This window comes from Tupaia chinensis, unplaced genomic scaffold (assembly GCF_000334495.1).
Source record: "Tupaia chinensis unplaced genomic scaffold, TupChi_1.0 Scaffold144529_1, whole genome shotgun sequence".
Lineage (NCBI taxonomy): Eukaryota > Metazoa > Chordata > Mammalia > Scandentia > Tupaiidae > Tupaia > Tupaia belangeri.
In genome coordinates, this window is record NW_006204388.1 from 2,039,019 (window position 1) to 2,059,687 (window position 20,669).

General features: G+C 35.4%; 1 protein-coding gene across 1 annotated transcript in view; it reads right to left on the minus strand.

Moving 5' to 3' along the window:
- Window positions 1-20,669, minus strand: part of LRRC7 (leucine rich repeat containing 7) — a 543,267-nt gene that overhangs the window by 412,479 nt on the left and 110,119 nt on the right. The window contains exon 2 of the mRNA XM_006167144.1: window positions 17,554-17,651. Coding sequence (XP_006167206.1) covers window positions 17,554-17,651 — 98 coding nt within the window. The remainder of the gene's footprint in view (window positions 1-17,553; window positions 17,652-20,669) is intronic.

The window sequence follows — 20,669 nt, forward strand, 5'->3', positions numbered from 1 at the left end:
ATTGAATTACGTTGTTAGAAATTTAAGTTTTACAAGAAGGTTAAAGAAAAACACTTCGGGACCAGTAGTTAGCGTAACGGCTATGTCACTGGAGTCCCATGTAGTTGGCCATGGTTCGAGTCCCAGATCCGGCAACTTAAACTCACGCCGGGGGGTGCGTGTGCTTGCATGCCCAAGATCCAGAGAGGAGAATGGAGGAGAAGGGATTGTGACATGGCCATCCCCCGAGGGGGGTGATTTCTCACTTTCTGTCTGTCTCTCTCTGTCTTTCTGGCAAGCGCATGTGCCCTATAGCAAAAAACCTCTCAAAAAAATTTTTTAATACTTTTTTGTTATTTAGAAATTTAGTACACAGGGTTTATGTATTTTTAATTTCTACAATATTATTTCAGGGTAATTCTGAGAAAAAATTCTTCACAATGTCACAATATGGAAACAATTGTTGTTTCGTTTTTCTTCCTAAATATGTCACAATCACACCTATACTAACAATAATTTCTTAGCTATTAAAAATACATTATACTGGGTAAAAATTAAGTTGAAAAAGAAAATCTGGTGAAACAAAATCTATGAAAATACAAATTTTAAAAACAAATTGAAAGCACACTCTTTGATAACTGTTCATTTCATCATTAGTAAAATACTTTCTTTATCCCTTGTAATGTTTTGTTCTGAACTTTTTTCTGATATTAATATAGCCACTCTAATTTTCATTTAAGTAATGTTAACATGGTTTATCTTATCTTAATCTTTCATACTTAATTTTTCGTCTTTTTATTTAAAGGGCATTTATATAGGCAACACATAGTTGGATCTTACTTTTTGATCCAATCTTATCATTTCTTTTAACCATGACATTTCATTATTTATATTCAATGAGTTATTGACATATCAATTTAAGTTTGCCATTTCATCATTTGTTTTCTGTTTCGTTTCAATTTCTTGTTCCTTTTTTTTTTTTTTTCATTTTCCTTACACTCCTATAGGTTACTTGAGGATTTTTCAGTTCAACTTTGATTTATAAAGTTTGATTTTTTTTTTAAAATTTTTTTTGAGAGGTTTTTGCCATAGGGCACATGCGCTCGCCAGACAGACAAGGAGAGACAGAGAGACAGAAAGCGAGAAATCACCCCCCCCCCGGGGGGGATGGCCACGCGGCAATCCCTTCTCCTCCATTCTCCTCTCCTCTCGGAAACTTGGGCACACATGCACATGCGCCAGGAGTGAGTTTTAAGCTACTAGGTCCGGGACTCGAACTGCAGTCAACTACATGGGAGTCCAGCGACATAGCCATTACACTAACTGCTGGTTCCTCATTGTTTTATTAGTGTTAGCACTAGGTATTATAACATGCATATGTAACTGGTCACGTTTCACTGGTATTAATGCTATACTATTTCAAGTGAAGGTAAGAAACTTTACTTACATTTAGGTCACTTTTTCCTCTCTACTTTTAAATATGTCTTATTTTCTCTTCATACATTGTACACAGTATTAGATAGTGTTACGGTTTTTGCCTCAACTATGAAAATTCAGGTATAGGAATATTTGTTATTCACTTTTATTTTATCCATTCTATTCTTCCTTTTTTTCCCTACTAAAGGTACAAATTTTCTTTTGTTATCATTTGCTTTGTATATCATTTGGGAATACTGTTTAGCCATTCTTTGGGGGGAGGTTTGCTATCAATGAATTCTCTGTTTTGTTTTGTTTTGTTTTCATTGATAATGACTTTATTCCTTCATTGCTGAAGGATAGTTCATTTGGATATATGATTCAGGGTTAACGATTATTATAATATTTAAACAATGGTGGCATTTCCTTCTGATCTGTGGTTTCAAATGAAAAATCCATTGTCCTTTTTTTTCCAAAATTGAATTAAATTATGAGTTTATTTTGATGCAAAAAATGTGAGATTCATGCATAGTTTTTTTTTTTTAAAGTCCCAACATAAATGAATGATTTGCTAGGAAAAAAATACATGCTGATGGATCTTTTCTTAAATTGTATCCTATGTAGTATTTCAGGTAGCATTTGGCTATAAAAATAACTAAGGAAGCTGGACTAAAGTTAGGAACTTCTCAGAGAAGAACTTAAAACTCATTTTACGTTAAGTTCTTGCCTGAATTTTTATTACTACCTTGAATGGTAAAACTTCTAAATCTAAAATTTCCACTTGGTATTAAGTTTACATTACTTTGGTTTCAATTTTCTGAAGTTTTAAGAATGCTCCAGCTGTGAATATAATTTGATCTAATCTCTCTTTAGCCTTATTTTTATGTCACACTAAAATAAATAGTCAAATAAATGTAACAATTTCAGTGGGCAGAAAAAAACTTCAACCTGAGTATAACATTTGCATTTCATTGTTATGACACTATGTAACCATAATCTAAGATATTAATAGAAGCCATAATACTGAATAAGATTTTCTATCATACCATTAGGGACAATGAGAAATTATTGACCAATGGTTTCTCTTGAGCCCTCTATACTAAAATCAGAGAGTACTTTATTCTTTTGGTTTTGATGTACAACTTAAGAATTCATTACCTTAAAAAAGGACCAAAGCAATAAGAATTGGGGAAGTCAGGGTTCTTGGAATGGATGCTTGCCTATTAAATCAATAGACAAGGAGATCTGAATAGGAATGTTCAATTTAGCATCACTGATACTGTAGCACAGAAGCAGTAATTCATCATTTCTAAGGTATGCATACATGTTATGTTTGTTTCTTTGTATATAAAATATGTTATGCTAAAAATGTAATGGTTAGGTAGAAGGTAAATCCTAGAGAGGTACAATGAAGACACACCATGGTGAGGGCAAAGAGTATGGAATAAAACGTGTAAAGTAACTTTTGGAGTCAAATGTAGGTTTGTAGCACATTTTTGGCACTTATTAGCTAAGTGATTTGCATAAATTACCTAATCTGCTGGAATACCTGTAACTTTATCTGCAAAATATAAATAAAAGGTTGTAAGGAAGAAGGGTTGGACCTAGAATGAGAGAAAGATACAAGAAGAAGATTTAGTTCCCAAATAGGAAGAAGCTAGATTAAGGAAGTTAAAGGAAAAACTAAGATAATGATGCAGTGTTCACACACTGCAGAGCTCAAAAATGGGCCTGAATGATGTACAGGAGCCTAAAAGTCACTTTGGCGCCCAGATTTCTGATTTCTAAGTACCATCTCCTCTGTCCCTTGCTCCCATTCGTGACCTTAAAATATTTTGGGGAAGCTAAATATGTATGATAGAATTCTCCTGAAACATGACTGGGCATGGATGCATGTCATTTTCTGGCTGGGTTGACTGCAATTTAAAGAGCCTGTGAGGTGTCTATCTCTCTCACTTTCTCATGGAAGAAGCAAATAAATATTTAAAACAAACAAACAAGGATGGTTTATCAGATTTCTCAGCTCCTAAAAAAAAAGAACTAAAATGGGAAACAAAAGAAAGATAGTTAAGAAGCAAGAACAGTCACAGCAGAAGTGACAGCTGACAACTTGACACGAGGAGAGCACACAGAATTCTATTCAATTACAATGATGGGAGTTTATGAAACTGTCCTTGAGTCACCAGGAAAGGTTAAATCATGTTCAATGGCTTTTAAAATAAAGGCAAAGACAAGACTAATCATAATGATTTTTACCAAACTGGTTAATATTACAATATTTTGATATTTAAAAGTTTAACTAGCATTGTTAACTAAAAACAAAATAATTTAAAGCATTATCTCTTGATAATATTAAGCAGATTGCTTAATATTAAGGAACATATTTAATTGCAATAAGGATTGAATTACGTTGTTAGAAATTTAAGTTTTACAAGAAGGTTAAAGAAAAACACTTCGGGACCAGTAGTTAGCGTAACGGCTATGTCACTGGAGTCCCATGTAGTTGGCCATGGTTCGAGTCCCAGATCCGGCAACTTAAACTCACGCCGGGGGGTGCGTGTGCTTGCATGCCCAAGATCCAGAGAGGAGAATGGAGGAGAAGGGATTGTGACATGGCCATCCCCCGAGGGGGGTGATTTCTCACTTTCTGTCTGTCTCTCTCTGTCTTTCTGGCAAGCGCATGTGCCCTATAGCAAAAAACCTCTCAAAAAAATTTTTTAATACTTTTTTGTTATTTAGAAATTTAGTACACAGGGTTTATGTATTTTTAATTTCTACAATATTATTTCAGGGTAATTCTGAGAAAAAATTCTTCACAATGTCACAATATGGAAACAATTGTTGTTTCGTTTTTCTTCCTAAATATGTCACAATCACACCTATACTAACAATAATTTCTTAGCTATTAAAAATACATTATACTGGGTAAAAATTAAGTTGAAAAAGAAAATCTGGTGAAACAAAATCTATGAAAATACAAATTTTAAAAACAAATTGAAAGCACACTCTTTGATAACTGTTCATTTCATCATTAGTAAAATACTTTCTTTATCCCTTGTAATGTTTTGTTCTGAACTTTTTTCTGATATTAATATAGCCACTCTAATTTTCATTTAAGTAATGTTAACATGGTTTATCTTATCTTAATCTTTCATACTTAATTTTTCGTCTTTTTATTTAAAGGGCATTTATATAGGCAACACATAGTTGGATCTTACTTTTTGATCCAATCTTATCATTTCTTTTAACCATGACATTTCATTATTTATATTCAATGAGTTATTGACATATCAATTTAAGTTTGCCATTTCATCATTTGTTTTCTGTTTCGTTTCAATTTCTTGTTCCTTTTTTTTTTTTTTTCATTTTCCTTACACTCCTATAGGTTACTTGAGGATTTTTCAGTTCAACTTTGATTTATAAAGTTTGATTTTTTTTTTAAATTTTTTTTGAGAGGTTTTTGCCATAGGGCACATGCGCTCGCCAGACAGACAAGGAGAGACAGAGAGACAGAAAGCGAGAAATCACCCCCCCCCCGGGGGGGATGGCCACGCGGCAATCCCTTCTCCTCCATTCTCCTCTCCTCTCGGAAACTTGGGCACACATGCACATGCGCCAGGAGTGAGTTTTAAGCTACTAGGTCCGGGACTCGAACTGCAGTCAACTACATGGGAGTCCAGCGACATAGCCATTACACTAACTGCTGGTTCCTCATTGTTTTATTAGTGTTAGCACTAGGTATTATAACATGCATATGTAACTGGTCACGTTTCACTGGTATTAATGCTATACTATTTCAAGTGAAGGTAAGAAACTTTACTTACATTTAGGTCACTTTTTCCTCTCTACTTTTAAATATGTCTTATTTTCTCTTCATACATTGTACACAGTATTAGATAGTGTTACGGTTTTTGCCTCAACTATGAAAATTCAGGTATAGGAATATTTGTTATTCACTTTTATTTTATCCATTCTATTCTTCCTTTTTTTCCCTACTAAAGGTACAAATTTTCTTTTGTTATCATTTGCTTTGTATATCATTTGGGAATACTGTTTAGCCATTCTTTGGGGGGAGGTTTGCTATCAATGAATTCTCTGTTTTGTTTTGTTTTGTTTTCATTGATAATGACTTTATTCCTTCATTGCTGAAGGATAGTTCATTTGGATATATGATTCAGGGTTAACGATTATTATAATATTTAAACAATGGTGGCATTTCCTTCTGATCTGTGGTTTCAAATGAAAAATCCATTGTCCTTTTTTTTCCAAAATTGAATTAAATTATGAGTTTATTTTGATGCAAAAAATGTGAGATTCATGCATAGTTTTTTTTTTTAATTTTTTTTGAGAGTTTTTTTTACTATAGGGCCCGTGTGCTCGCTAGACAGAGAGACAGAGAGACAGAAAGCGAGAAATCAACCCCCAGAGGGGATGGCCACGCCGCAATCCCTTCTCCTCCATTCTCCTCTCGGGATCTTGGGCACGCACGCACACGCACCCAGTGTGGGTTTTAAGCCACCAGGTCTGGGACGCGAACCGCAGTCAACTATGTGGGAGTCCAGCAACATAGCCATTACGCTAACTGCTGGTTCCCATGCATAGTTTTTTATACTATACATTTTCATAAACTTTTAAAAAATTAATTTATTTTTTACATTTTATCATGTCTTTGCAGTATACATTTCTTTTTCCAACACTAATACTATGCGTGTCAGTCAAGACAAGGACATTACTATATACATTCTCATCATAAATAGCTTCTCATTTTTTGTCAGTTGAGCATACTTTTACCTTCCCTTTTCCCCTCCCTTCCTTCCATACTGAACTTTTTTTTTTTTCACATTTTAGTGATTCACAAAAGATCTTAAAGTATGGACATAGTTAGAATCTAGTGACAAGTGCACTGTAATTTTCTCCTGAAACATCTTTTTTCTCTCTATTTCCCCTTTTATTAAAGAGAGGTATAAACTAACTTATTTGCAAAAAAAAAAAGGTTAATCTTTTTCTTTCTTTCTTTCTTTCTTTTTTAACCACCCCCGGGGGGATGGCCACACTGCAATCCCTCTCCTCCATTGTCCTCTCAGGATTTGGGCACACATGCACATGTACCCAGGGTGATTATTTTTTTTTGGAGAGATTTTGCTATAGGGCACATGCACTCACCAGAAAGACAGAGACAGAAAGCGAGAAATCACCCCCAGGGAAGATGGCCACGCTGCAATCTCTTCTCCATTCTCCTCTCAGGATCTTGGGCAAGCATGCACACATATGCTCGGCATGAATTTAAGCCACTGGGTCCAGGACTCGAACCACGGTCGACGACATGGGAGTCCAGTGACATAGCCATTATGCTAACTGCTGATCCCAAGAATTCAATTTCTGATGCAACGCAACAAATACTATTGTATTACTAAACTTATGCAAATAATCATTCTGCCACAAAATAAGGATGTTCACAAATATTTTTCAATTACAAAAGGGTCAAGAAGGGAGAAAATTTGTTTCAATTCAAAAAATTGTTTTTTTAAAAAATTGCTGAACCCAGGACCAGCAGTTAGCATAATGGCTATGTCGCTGGACTCCCAAGTAGCCGACTGCTGTTCGTGTCCCGGCCCGGTGGCTTAAAACTCATGCCGGGCATGTGTGCGAGCATGCTCAAGATCCCAAGAGGAGAATGGAGGAGAAAGGATTGTGGCGTGACCATCCTCTCTGGGGAGTGATTTCTCGCTTTCTGTCTCTCTGTCTCTGTCTGTCTGGCGAGTGCACGCGCCCTATAGCAAAAACCTCTCCAAAAAAAAAATATTGCTGAACCCAACAACTCAAAAGAAAACAAAAATCCTTAAAAATGGAAGACCTAGCATAGAAGAAAATTAGTAATGTTTTAGAGAAACATCATAGAGTTCTATTTCACCAGTTCAGTCTCATGTAATCTCCCTTTTGTTGAATTTGCAGTGGTACTGTGGTCCGACCTTTTCATTAACATTCAGCATTATTATTGATATTTCAGAACTTGTCCCTATCATTAAGTTGGCCTTTTTCTTGGTCATTTTTTGGTTCTCTTGTATGTCTGTCTGTCTGTCTTTAACTTTCCTAGTATAGTACTCCCTCTAGAACTTCTCAAAGAGCTGGTCTGGTGTTGGTAAATTCTTTCAGGATTTGTTTATCTGAGAATGTTTCTTATCTTCTCTTCCCATATGAAGGATAATCTTGCTAGATATAGTTTTTGGGTTGAAATTGTTTTTCATTTAACACTTTGAATATACTTTCCCATTGTTTCCTTGCTCGCATATCCAATGTTAGCCTGATGGGATATCCTCTGAAAGTAACATTTTTCTCTTACCAATTTTAGCATCTTATCTCTGTCTGTAATTTTGGTCAATCTGTCTGTAATGTGCCTTGGAGAAGATCTTGGGTTGTTTTTATGTGGGGTACTTTGTATTTCTTGGGTCTAGATATTTGAATGACTCTCTAGGTTTGGAAAGTTTTCTTCCAGAATTTCATGAAATAGATTATCAATGCCCTGATTAGTTTCTTCACCATGTGGGATACAGATTATCCCTATGTTTGGGTGTTTATGGTATCTAGTATTATTAATATATTATTCTCATTCTGGGGAGTTATTTTTGGAGTCTTTTTGGTGAATTTTCCTAGGTCAGAGGTTCTATCTTATACATTTGAGATTCGATCTTCTGTATGATCTAATCTGCTTTTAATACTTTCAAGAGAGGTTTTGATTTCCTGTATTATAGCCTCTATCTCTAACAGTTCAGTTTGATTATTGCATTTCTTCTTTCAGATCATGGAAGAACTCCCTCACCTCCTGGAACTCATTGTCTCTTTTCTCCTGCATCTTTCACAGTTCATCATCTCTCTTCTCTTGCATCTCTGTTAGCCTTGTCACTATGAATATCCTAAACTCTTTATCTGACATGTCCAGTAGTTTCGCTGTACTGTTTGTGGATGATAAAAGGCTGTTCTTTCCCCTTGGGGGGTAGATATTTTCTTGATTTCTCATAGTTCTTGTGCTTCTATGGTGGTGGTTTCTGGTCATCTGAGGAATTATATGTTACTTCCTACCCTCTGGCTTTTCTCTGGGTGTTGGGCCAGAAGAAGAGTTTTGCGGCAGAGGCTTTCTGGTTAAACGGTCAGGGCTAGGCCTACCTCAGATGCACATGGATTCTGGCTTTTTACTGGGTTTTGGGCTGCAAAAATTCATTGTCTTTTGAATCAGTATTCCATTTAGCTAATTGTATTATTTCTGGCAGGCTGTTTTTAAGATTTTCTTATCTTTTGTTCTCAGAAGCTTAATTATGAAATATATTTATGTATATTTTGGAGGATCTTATCTTTTTTTTTTGAAGTTTACCCAGCTTTTTTAATATCTAGATTTATGTCTTTTGCCACGATCAAGAAGTTTGAAGCTATTACTTAATTCTTCAAATATCTTTTTTAGTTCCATACTCTTTCTCCTCTCCTGGAATTCCAATGATACAAATATTAGGTATTTTGTAATTTTACCACAAATCTCTGAGGCTCTTTTAATTTTTGTTTAGCCTATATTCTTTAGAGCAAATCTTCTGGTGATCTCTGTTAGACTATCCTTTATCATTTTCACTCTGCTATTCAGTCCATGCAGCGGGAATTTTATTTTGGTTATTGTGTATTTAAGGCACATAATTTTCATTTGGTTCTTTTTCATAACTTTATTTTATTGAAATTTTATATTTTTTCACTTGTTTCAAGAGAGATTATGTCATTTGTGGTTGAAGCATTTTTTTTCTTTTTTTAAATTTTTTTTAGTTTTTATTATCATCATAATCTTCTTTATATTACATTGGATTACATATAACTTTACAGTGTATTACATTGTTTTTTCAAAAGGGAATGCCATGCATGTCAGTCAGTACAGAGACATTAATCTCCCCACTTCAACATTCCATATCTTTTCTGTTTTCCCCAATCATTATTTTTATTATTCTAATTATTTTTATAAAACAGTCAATTGCTATTTCTCGTTTTGCTTGTAAAAATACTTTGCCCATCATGAAATACTTCTCAGACCAATCCAGTTGAGAATACTATACATGTCATCAACAGTTAATAAGCCATATCTGTTTCTCACTAACGTCCTGCCTCTCTATTGTTTACTTGCTATCTTTCTCTATCCTCTTCTCTTCACTTCCTCCATTCCACACTGTCCTATTCTCATTAAGTACCTTCACTGCTTTTATGTCCTCCAATTTTTTGCTCTCTATCATAGAGTGCGGATAGTCGGTATATATTGAGTGGATACATACAATATCTTTCTTTCATAGCCTGGCTTACTTCACTCAGCAATAGATCCTCCATATCTGACTATTTTCTAACAAATTCCAGGGTCTTGTTATTTTTTATGGCTGAGTAGTATTCCACAGAGTATACCGGTTGAAGCATTTTTATGATAGCTGCTTCAATTTCCTTCTCGGATAATTCCAACATCTGATAGCTGATTTATCTTGGTATTTGGGTCAGTTGATTGTCATTTTTCATTCAGACTTTGTTTTTTTCCTACCTAATAGTATGATGAGTGATAGACAATTGTATATTGAATATTTGGTTATGATGTTAAGAAACTCCTTATCCCATTGAAATCTTCTATCTTGGTAGGCACTTATCCTCTTTAAGTTTAGCTTATAGGTTTTGGACCACTTTTGTGGGCCTTAGTCCTAATGATAGCTTTCTGACCCCTGATTATGTTAATGATGCTCTCATCTGTTTTTCTGGCACTGTTGGGACTTCTGCTCAAACCCTGTAATGTCATCTGTAAGGGTGGAAAGCACTGCTCTGTGCTCACTAATGTTGCTGGGTAATCTTCTGGGAAGGCACAAAAACCACTGGGCCTGGATCTTGTTATGACACTGGGTGAAGTATAAGGAAACACAGGGCTTCACTGGTGTCACCATTACCACTAGCTAGGTCTGCCTACAAAGAAGAGCAGGAATCAGATGGCCTGGGGCCTTACTGCTCTGTAGCTCCAAGTGAATGGAACTGCCTATCAACCAGGATTACAGAATGAAGTTTGGGATTCTTTACCAGATTTCTGCTGTTCTTCCCCTCTCCTTGTCCTTTGGATGAGAATAGTCAGTCCAATACTTTTATTTCTTTCCCTTTAAAATTTTTTTCCCTTTATTTCTGTTGACAATATCAAGCTGCTAGTCTCCGTGCCAGTTCAGGGATATATGGATAATAAAAACAAAACCTAAGGAATATCCCATGCTGTCTTTCCTCAAGTCCTGAAGTCTCAGTCTACCTTGCTATTTCAGATTTTTAGAGTACTTTCACCACTGTCTCTTGAATAATCTTTAGGTATATAGTTGCCTTCAGAAGGAAGAAACATGGAAAGATACATCTATTCTTCTTTTTCTAGAAATGAAAGTTTGACCTTATTCCCACTCTTCCTTCCCTTTCCACAGATTTTTGTGGTATATTTTCATTTTTTTTAAAGAGAGATTTTTGGTATAGGGTGCATGCACTTGCCAGACAGAGAGAAACAGAGAAACACAAAGCGAGAAATCACCCCCTGGGTAGATGGCCACACCACAATCCTTTCTCCTTGATTCTCCTTTCAGGATCTTGGGCACACACACACACACACACACACACACACACACACACACACACATCTGGTGTGAGTTTTAAGCTACTGGGTCCAGGACTTGCACTGCGGTTGACTACATGGGAATCCAGTGATGCAACCGTTACACAATCTGCTGGTTCCAGTGCATTTTAATTTTAAAGTTAAGTAATTCATCTCTTCATTCAGTTTTTATTAATTGTAAAATATCTGTTAAATGCCTCTTAAAAACCAGGCAAGTTGTGCTTTGATAAAATAGCGAATAAGAGAGATTTTGTTCAAAGAATGTATCAGAGAGTGGAACTCATTTACCTAATTTTGTATAGTTCATGATATGATATTTAATACATAGTCAGATGTTTTAATGACTCTGAAGGTATTAAAAGTCAAAATAAATCTATTTTTATCTGTTTATAAAATTGCAAGTTTGGCCTTCTTCAAAGGTATAAAAGATGACTCCAAGTATTATGTATTTTGAACCTATGTAGTTAATAGTGGATAACATTCAGGTAAAAATATTGGAACAAGTTGTTTGTTTATTTGCTTTTTAGTAAAAGATCATGGAGTATGTTTTGGATTTGTTGCATTTGAGGTACTCTTGATGTGTCAAGTACACGTCAAGACAAATAGAGAGAGGTTGGGCAGGAGGTTTCAACTTGTGAGTCATTTGATTATAGAAATAATTGACAATGCACATAATGAGACTGTGGAAACAATATATTTAGAAAGAAGAAGACTTGAAACTGTCTTCAGAAATTCTGACATTCTATATCTGAAAAGAGAAGGTCAGCATTCAAAAGAGTAAACCAGAGATACTGGAGGGAAACTAGGAAAATATTGTATTATGGTAGCCAAAGCATTAGAGGATTTCTGTTTTAGTATGTTTAGGATGCCATAACAAATATCATAAACTGGGTAGTTTGTAACAATGGAAATTTACTCCTTATAGCTTTGGAGGCTGGGAAGACTAAGATCATGTTATAGCTTATTTCCTATTTGGTAAGAACCACACTCTAGTTTATAGATGGCACCTACTGGATGTGTCTTCACATGGTGAAAGGGATAAGGAGCTCTCTGGAGCCTCTTTTATAAAGGCATTAATTCCATTCATGAGAGCTTCAATCTTATGGTCTAATCATCTCTCAAAGACACACCTTCTAGTACCCCAATCTTGATGATTATGTTTCAAAGTACATATTTTGGAGAGAAACCAACATTAAGCCTATAGCAATTTTCAAAAGCAGAAAAAGATCAGCAGTATTGAATTTTGCTAAGTCAAGTAAAAAAAGTACTAAATAAAAAGAAATGCTTGAAACATTTAGCCAATGGTAGGAAGAATTCTAAGATGGCCATATGATCATCTTCATGCCACCTGATATTTGAGCCCTGTATAATCCCCTCTACTTGAATGTAGGCTGGTCCTGTGACTTTATTCTAGCCAATAGAATATAGCAGAAGTGATGATATAATTATGGCCCCCATACAGTTAGTTTTAAACTAATCAAAGTAGATTGTCTTGAGTGTGCTTGGCATAGATAAACGCAGTTGTATTCTCTTCCTGACAAGAATAAACAGCCGTATTTAAAATGTCCAGATTCAGCTAGTCCTATGGGACTAGTTGGTTAAGGGAGGGAGTTCCCATATGGCCAACAAAGCAGTTTGAATTCTGGTTCTGGTGGCTTGAAAAACACATTGGACATATGTGCCTGAGTGTTCCAAATCCCAACAGGATGAATACATTGGAGAAGGGATTATGGCTTGAATTCATTGTGGGATACTATCTCCCTTTCTCTGTTAGACTTTCTGTCTCTCTGGCAAATGCACATACCCTATGACTTGTTAACAACAACAACAAAGCAAACCAACAAAAGCTTCATATCGTTTAAAAAGAACTGCATGGGGCTTTTGGGACCAGTAGATGTTGTAGTGATTAAGGTGCTAGACTCCTACATGGCCAACCATGGTTAAAGTCCTGGACTCCCCCCGCCCCCACTCCTATCCTGTCCCACTCTGGCCAAATTAAAACAAACAAACAAACAAACAAAGTTAAATAAAATAATTCTAAAAATAAAATAAAATAAAAATAATAAAAAAATAATAACTGCAGAAGGCTTCTAGAACCTAAGGGTCGCTTCCAGCAAAAAACTAGAGCTATTGGTACTATAACCATAAGGAGATACATTCTGCCAATAGTCTAAACGAGTTTGGGAGTGAATTCTTACCCAGTTGAGCTTCTGCTGAGATCAACCTAGTGAAGTTTTGAAATAGAAAACTTATGCCTAGCACCCTGACCCACAGAAATGTTGAGATCATAAATCAGTGCTATATTAAGTCACTAAGTTTGTGGCAATTTGTTAGTTAGAAATTAAAAAAACTATCACAGCAACATAAAGTGACTACTGGTGATCAGAATAAAAGCTGTTTCAGTAGAGTGACTGGGGAAATGCCAGCTTGGACAGGTTTGAAGGAGTGAGTGGGAAGTAAGTAAGTGGAGCGAGTACAGATGACTCTTTTGGAAGATTTGCCTGAGAAAAGAACAAGACCATAGGGCTACAGCTGAAAGAGACTGTGGTTTTAAGGCACAAAGTTTTTACTTCTTTTTTAAAAGGGAGAATAATTTGAAAATTTAAGTCTATTTTTTGTAAAGGTCTATTATTATTTAATAGTAGTCTCAGCTACACTAGAGGCAATACAGCTAAATATAACTCATATTAAATAATTGGCTAACAGCTACATCTGGAGACCTAATGTTGATCTTAGCATTGAAAATGTAAAAGATTTGGATAAAAGATTGTAAAAGAAAAATGGTATGAACTATGTTATCTAGCAAAACCTTTCTGAGAGGAGGGCTCTCCTTATATCTGGAGGATCTTATATTCTTTTCAATTTTCAGTAAAGGGAAGTCACTACTATTTTACTTGCTATGATTTTCCAAAGTGGCAGTTTTCCGTGGGAGTTGACCAAGAAATCTTGGGCTAGAGCTGACAATGAATGTGCGGAATCATAGAGAACTATGCCATTGCATTAGCTATATTACCCTCTAATACAAATCACTAAAATTCTTGTAAGAATTTCAGCTTCATGGCACTTATTATAACTTGTTCCTTGTCATATATTATTATTATTGCTACAAATAGTGGTAGAAATTTTGTGGATTTGTATTTTTTTAAAAAACATACCTTATTATCCTCAAATGAAAGGTTAGTTTGAAATAATAAGAACAATAATAACAAGCAAAGAGAAACAAAAAGAGACAAAAAGAATAGAGGGGAAACTACTTTTATTCAATAGATGTTTTGGGGGTTGCATCCCTGCAATCTGAATATCTAACAAGTTCCTAGGTGATGGTGCTGCTGGTCTAGAAATCTCATTCTCAATAGCCATTTTTCTAGGGTACCAGCAGTAAGTGTAATGGCTATGTTGCTGGACTCCCATGTAGTCGACCGCGGTTTGAGTCCCGGACCCGGTGGCTTAAAACTCATGTCAGGTGCGTGTGCATGCGTGCTCAAGATCCCGAGAGGAGAGTGGAGGAGAAGGGATTGTGGCGTGGCTGGGGGGCGGTTTCTCACTTTCTGTCTCTCTGTCTCTCTCTGTCTGTCTGGTGAGCGCACCTGCAGTATAGCAAAAACCTCTCAAAAAAAATAGCTATTTTTCTATATGGAATCAAATAAATACATATGGCTTTTTGGGCCACATGGTATCTTTCCACCACTAAATTCTCCCTTTGTATTATGAAAACAGCTATACACAATATTTAAATAAATATGGGATGACTGTGTTTCAATACAATTTTATGTACAGGAACAGGTATCAGGGAGGATTTGGCCAATCCTTGGCCAAGACCAAATAAATACAAAAAGTGTTGAAAAGTTATTTGTTTATGTTAAATAGCAACTCTGTGAGAATCAAATGCAGAGATATCCACAAAACCCCTTCTGAGTTTTTAAATGACATTTTCAGAACTATACCAGAGACTAGGCTGATTGTGTTAAACAAGCATAAAGGAGAAACCCCAAGGTTTTCCTATGAACTCAATAAAAGAAGTGATTCTTTAATGCAAAAATCTGTAACTTAGAGATATTTTTTGTGAAAAAAAGTGTTTTCTTAACTTTTAAGTATTATGATTGTTAATATCACAATAATAAAAATTATTATTTATTAAGACAGGATCTGGCTGTTTTGATCTTCTTGCCTCACCTTTCCAACTGAGACTACAGACATACCACCACGCCGGGCTCTTTTCGGTTTTAGACAAGGTCTTGCTATATTGCTGAGGCCAGTCTCGAGCTCCTCATTTTTCTCTTCTGTCTCTTGAGTTGCTTTAATTACAGGCACTTGCCACTAGACCCAGCTTTTAGATTGTACTGGGAATTGAACCCAGGTCTCCCTGTGTTCTCAGCCTATAAAGCACAGCAAGCATCTTAGCAGCATATGCCACTGTGACTGTGCCAAATTTTAGTTTTAATTGGATGCTGCTTGTGGTGTTAGAAGTTATAAGTCTACCAATTAAATGAAGATTAACACCATATTGAATGACATAGATATCAGCCCAATAAGGCAATCTATTGATTTTTAAACTAAAACAAAACAAAAGTACCTGAGTTTCCATGAGCCTGCATGGCTTTAATGTGTCTGATTTTACCCAGAGCAATGTCTTTACCCAGAACAGTCTACTTCAAATTAATTTAAAATACCAATATAATCTTAAAAGTCTACTAAACTGAATATGTCAGTGAACTCATTACATTTGCTTTATCTCTAATAAATTCAAGTTCTTGTAAAAGGATAAAATTCAGGTAAGTTTTTGTCATAATGCAATGTGATTTAGTTCTGAAAAAATAATTATTTGTAAATAACCATGAGAAAAGTTGGTATTACAGATCATCTAATAAAATTAAAATGTGACTGTTAGGTCAAAAGTCTCAAACAGTCTACTATATACTGCAGACCATAAATATATAAATAAAACCTCTACAGACAATTATATTTTCTAATATTTAATAATTTAAAGATGGACTAAAGTGACTTTATGGTGGAATACACAGCATTCACTTCTCCAAACTTGTTCTTTGTTCAATTAAATTAAATGTTTCTGTTTGGCTAATTTTTTTTTTTTTGTATTGATTAGTCTAATGAGTCTTTTCAAAAAGTCCTTAATTTTTTTTTTCCAGAGAGATTTTTTTCCTATAGAGCACATGTGCTCATCAATGAGACAGAAAGAAAGAAATCACATCACAATCCCTTCTCCTCTTGGGATCTTGGGTTTGCACGCATATAGGCCCACCATGAGTTTTAAGTCACAGGCTCATAGTGTGAATCACAGTCGAGTACTTGGGAGTCCAGCAATGTAACCATTATGCCATATATATATAATATATTAAAATAGCACTGTGGACACGTGGAACTGGAATATGTTGAAGATAAACATATTTTAAAAAGTTTTTACTGAAGAACTTCTCAGAACTATATGTATATACATACATACACTTATCAGTAGAGCACCTTGATATACCAAATGAACACTCAACAAAGCAAAGTTCTAAGTACTTGCATTCAGATAACATACGATAATCTTTCTTTTTTTTTTTTCAGAAAGGGATTTTTGAAGGACATGTGTGCTCACCAGAGCGACAGAGAGTGACAGAGAGACAGAAAGTGAGAAATCATCCCCAGGAGGGATGGCCACGACATAGTCCCTTCTCCTCCATTGTCCTCTCGGGATTCTGGGCACACATGCACATGCACCCAGCATAGGTTTTAAGATGCTGAGTCTGGGACTTGAACCACGATCAATTACATGTGAGTCCAGTGACATAACCATTATGCTATCTGCTGGTTCTGTTAATACGTTTTTAATAATCAATTCAATTAGGGATCAGCAGATGGCATAATGGTTATGCCGCTGGACTCTCATGTAGTGGACCACAGTTCAAGTCCCAGATCTCATGGCTTACAACTCACCCCAGGTGTGTGTGTGTGCATTCCCAAAACCCCAAGAGGAGACTGAAGAAGGGACTGTGGCATGGCCATCCCCCTGGGGAGTGATTTCTCACTTTTTGTTTCTCTGTCTCTGTCTCTCTGGCAAGCACGCATATCCTATATCAAAAATCTCCTCCCCCCCAAAAAAAAAATGTCAACTCAATCCAGAGTCAGCCAGTGGTGTGGTGACTGAGGCAGCTAGATCTCATTTGGTCAACAACACAGTTTAAGTCTTGGACCTGGTGGCTTGAAAAACACACTGGATATGTGTGCATGCATGCCCAAAATACCAAAGAAGAGAACGAAGGAAAAGGGATTGTGTCATAGCCAGCCCCCAGGGGGTTGGTTTCTCACTTTCTCTTTCTGTCTCCCGTGAACACATGTGCCCTATGACAAATTTAAAAATAAATAAATAAATAAATAAATAAATAAAAAACTCAATTCAACAAATAGTTACCGAATACCTCTGTTATCTAACTAAATATTTCAAGGTTAACTCTTTCATTTCACTGTGTTACTCACCAAAATCTATATAGAAAACGGTTAATCCTATTAAATATACTTACACTCCTCTTCAGGCCTCTTCCGAAGTGCTGCACGAACCTCTTTACAAGGACTTCTCTGATATTGTGGGGGATTCCTTCCCCTTATTAGGTTCTCCATCCTAAAAGAGAGAATGGAAAGGGTATTTTAATATCAAAACCTTTACATATGTTGACAAGTTAAATGTCCTAAATCAAGAGTCACCAGTTCTAGTACGTACAGAGGATCGATAGATATCACCATTAAGAGTGTGATAAAGAAAAAAGCCATGATTTATTTGATGTGATTGGCTTAATTGGTTTTATGTGGTCAAGAATGAAACTTGTTTAACAGCTGTAACTAATGGTACTGATCTGTCCATCCAATGCTATCTTTTTTTGATTGTGGTTTGACAGTGTTGTATTGCAGACAAGGAAGGCTAAAGAAACAAAATGGTTTTAGTTCTGCTGAATTCTGGCCTTATTAATGGACAGCTTTGCTAACAAGTGATTATTAACTTATCAGGTGTTAACATCTGTTTCAGGAACATGGCGGTATGTTTACATGTCAGAAGTTTTGTTTAATTCTATGGTATTTCTAAATCAATTTGTTTAAATAAATTCAGCAAATGGGAAAAAAAAGAGTATCTGGGAAGAATTAAGATGGTAAGGCTCAGCAAGGACTATGATAAATTAGAGAGTGATTCCCTTTTCCAGAGCAATGTAATTTACACATTCTAATAACACCATGCAGACAAAACTCATGCACATTCTTTAAATAGAGACTGTTATGGATGAATGTTTGTGTTCTTCAAAATTCATACAGTGTGGTCCCAACTCCTAATATAGTGGGACTTCTGGAAGGAAGTAGGTTTCAAAAAAGTCATAAAATTTATTTTGAAAATATACACATGGCTTCTTGGCATCTACATAATTATCCTAAACCAGGGATATTAGTGGTTTTGGTAACTACCCTGATTGACAGTGGGTATACCACTGTAAATAGTATGGGTATGGTTGTGGAAAGTATCCTACAATTAGTGAGATTAGTGATACAGACGATTATGCTTCTGGTACATGAAGAGGAAATTGGACAAGGATGACCCAATAAAAAATAACATTTAAAATGGTGTGAAATATGTGATAGATTTTTTAGAGTTATAGTAAGATAACACTACTCCATGGAAAGCTGTCAGTGGTGCTTAAAACACTCTTCCAAATATACTGGATCATCAGAAAGGTTGTTTCATTTTTTCTTTGTTTTTCTATGCAAACATGTGTCATGACTTTCCCAACCATCCAATACTTCCCTAAATATACTCATTCATATATGGGGTTGACTTATGTGTTTGTGAGTGTGTGTGTGTGTGTGTGTGCACACACGTGCCTATGCCTGTGTATATAAGTACAAGACAATGTTTCTCAAGGTGCAATAATAACTTAAATCTAATTTCACTTGAAACTTACTTCAAGTGAGAAAATTAGTAATTTCTGTCAAGACTATGATAATTCAATGACAAAACCAAGTCAGTGATTAAGACATAACTTGCTTTAACATAATATATGAGTTGGGAGAGAAAATTAAGCTTTTAGGCCTCCTGTCTCTTGAATTTCACTGTGAGGATTAGCCATGTATATGGAATTATATGAAATGTTCTATCTTCTCACTCTTGAATTAATTTAACACACAATTTTGATTATATGTTTCAGCAAATGCATGAATTTCCATGATGATCTAATAACACTTTAAGGAAACTTATAATTATTCACTAGTATTTACAAGCTCAAGATACCAATATAGCAAAATACAGCAAATGTAACTGGCATATGCAAATATCTACATAAAATTGTGGAGTAATTTTAAAAATAAATTTTACTCCTTGTGATTACACTCTGATACAGAATGACAACTTATCATGGTTGGAAATTTATGTAAACTACTCTCTTGAATGGCTATTATTTTTCTTTTATTTCTCTATCAAATATGTAAAAACAAAAGTGGCTTACTTGATTTCCATTTAGCTGTGGTTGAAGGCATGGTAGAAAAACTAAAATACCAGTTAAAAAGTACTTCCAAAGACTCAGAGATTCACTTAAATGGTTGCTATTGGCATTAAAGATTCCCAAGTCAACCGCAAAGAAATCTTGGTGCCCAGAGGTAGCATTCAGGGAACACTCACGGAGAATATTACTAATGTAACGTGGCTTAAATGTGATGGGCCTTAGTTGTGGAATCAGGTTACTGGTTTCAAATTCCCACTCTATCTCCAAAAAGATGATTTTTGGAGAAACTTACTTGCATACTTTGTGTCTTAATTTTCCCATCAGTAAAAATAGATCGCATTAGCTACCTCATAGGATTGTTGTAAGGATTAAATGTGTTATCATTACATTTAAGATGCTTTTCATTCTGTCTGTCACAATGCAAGAGTTCAGAAAATGTAGCTATTATTAATCATAGTTATTACAAATAAAAATTAAATCTTATACTAACATTTAAATGTCTAGTATGTTAGGAAAAAATATCAAAACTGGCCTTTACTTAATAAAAAAATAAACAGCATTGTTGAGGAAAAATTTTCTGGCTAAACAACTGTTGTGGCTATTTGAGAAATATAAAATACCCACATATATGAATTGCTAACACATGGAGTTGAGAAACTTAAAAGAGCCTTCATTTTTTTTATCATGAGTTGGATTGTGATACCACCCCGAGGACTTCTCATTTCATTCAGAGCCAAAAAAAAAAAAAAAAAGGCCTAAGAAACCCTTATGTCCAGCTGGCAATAAAGTCTCCTTATAACCTTCTCCCCCTTCAATAAATCACCGTGAACATTATACACGATATACTCCTGCCTGTATTATATCAAAGTCTTCTCTCTAAAAACCCTTCACCTTGATCAAATGTTTCTCCAAATATTATTTGTTCAGTGATGTCCATCCTGACTGCCACAGTTAATGGCATACCTTGAATAGATCTCTCACTATCCTACTCTGGCACCAACATTCTTGATGGACTCAACTTTTTTCATTTGCCCTAGTAATTACCAACTTCTAACATCCTTCATTACTATTTTTCAGAATTCATAATTTAGCTAACATCATACTGAATGGGGAAAAGCTGAAAGTGTTTTTACTAAAAACTGGAACAGGACAAGGCT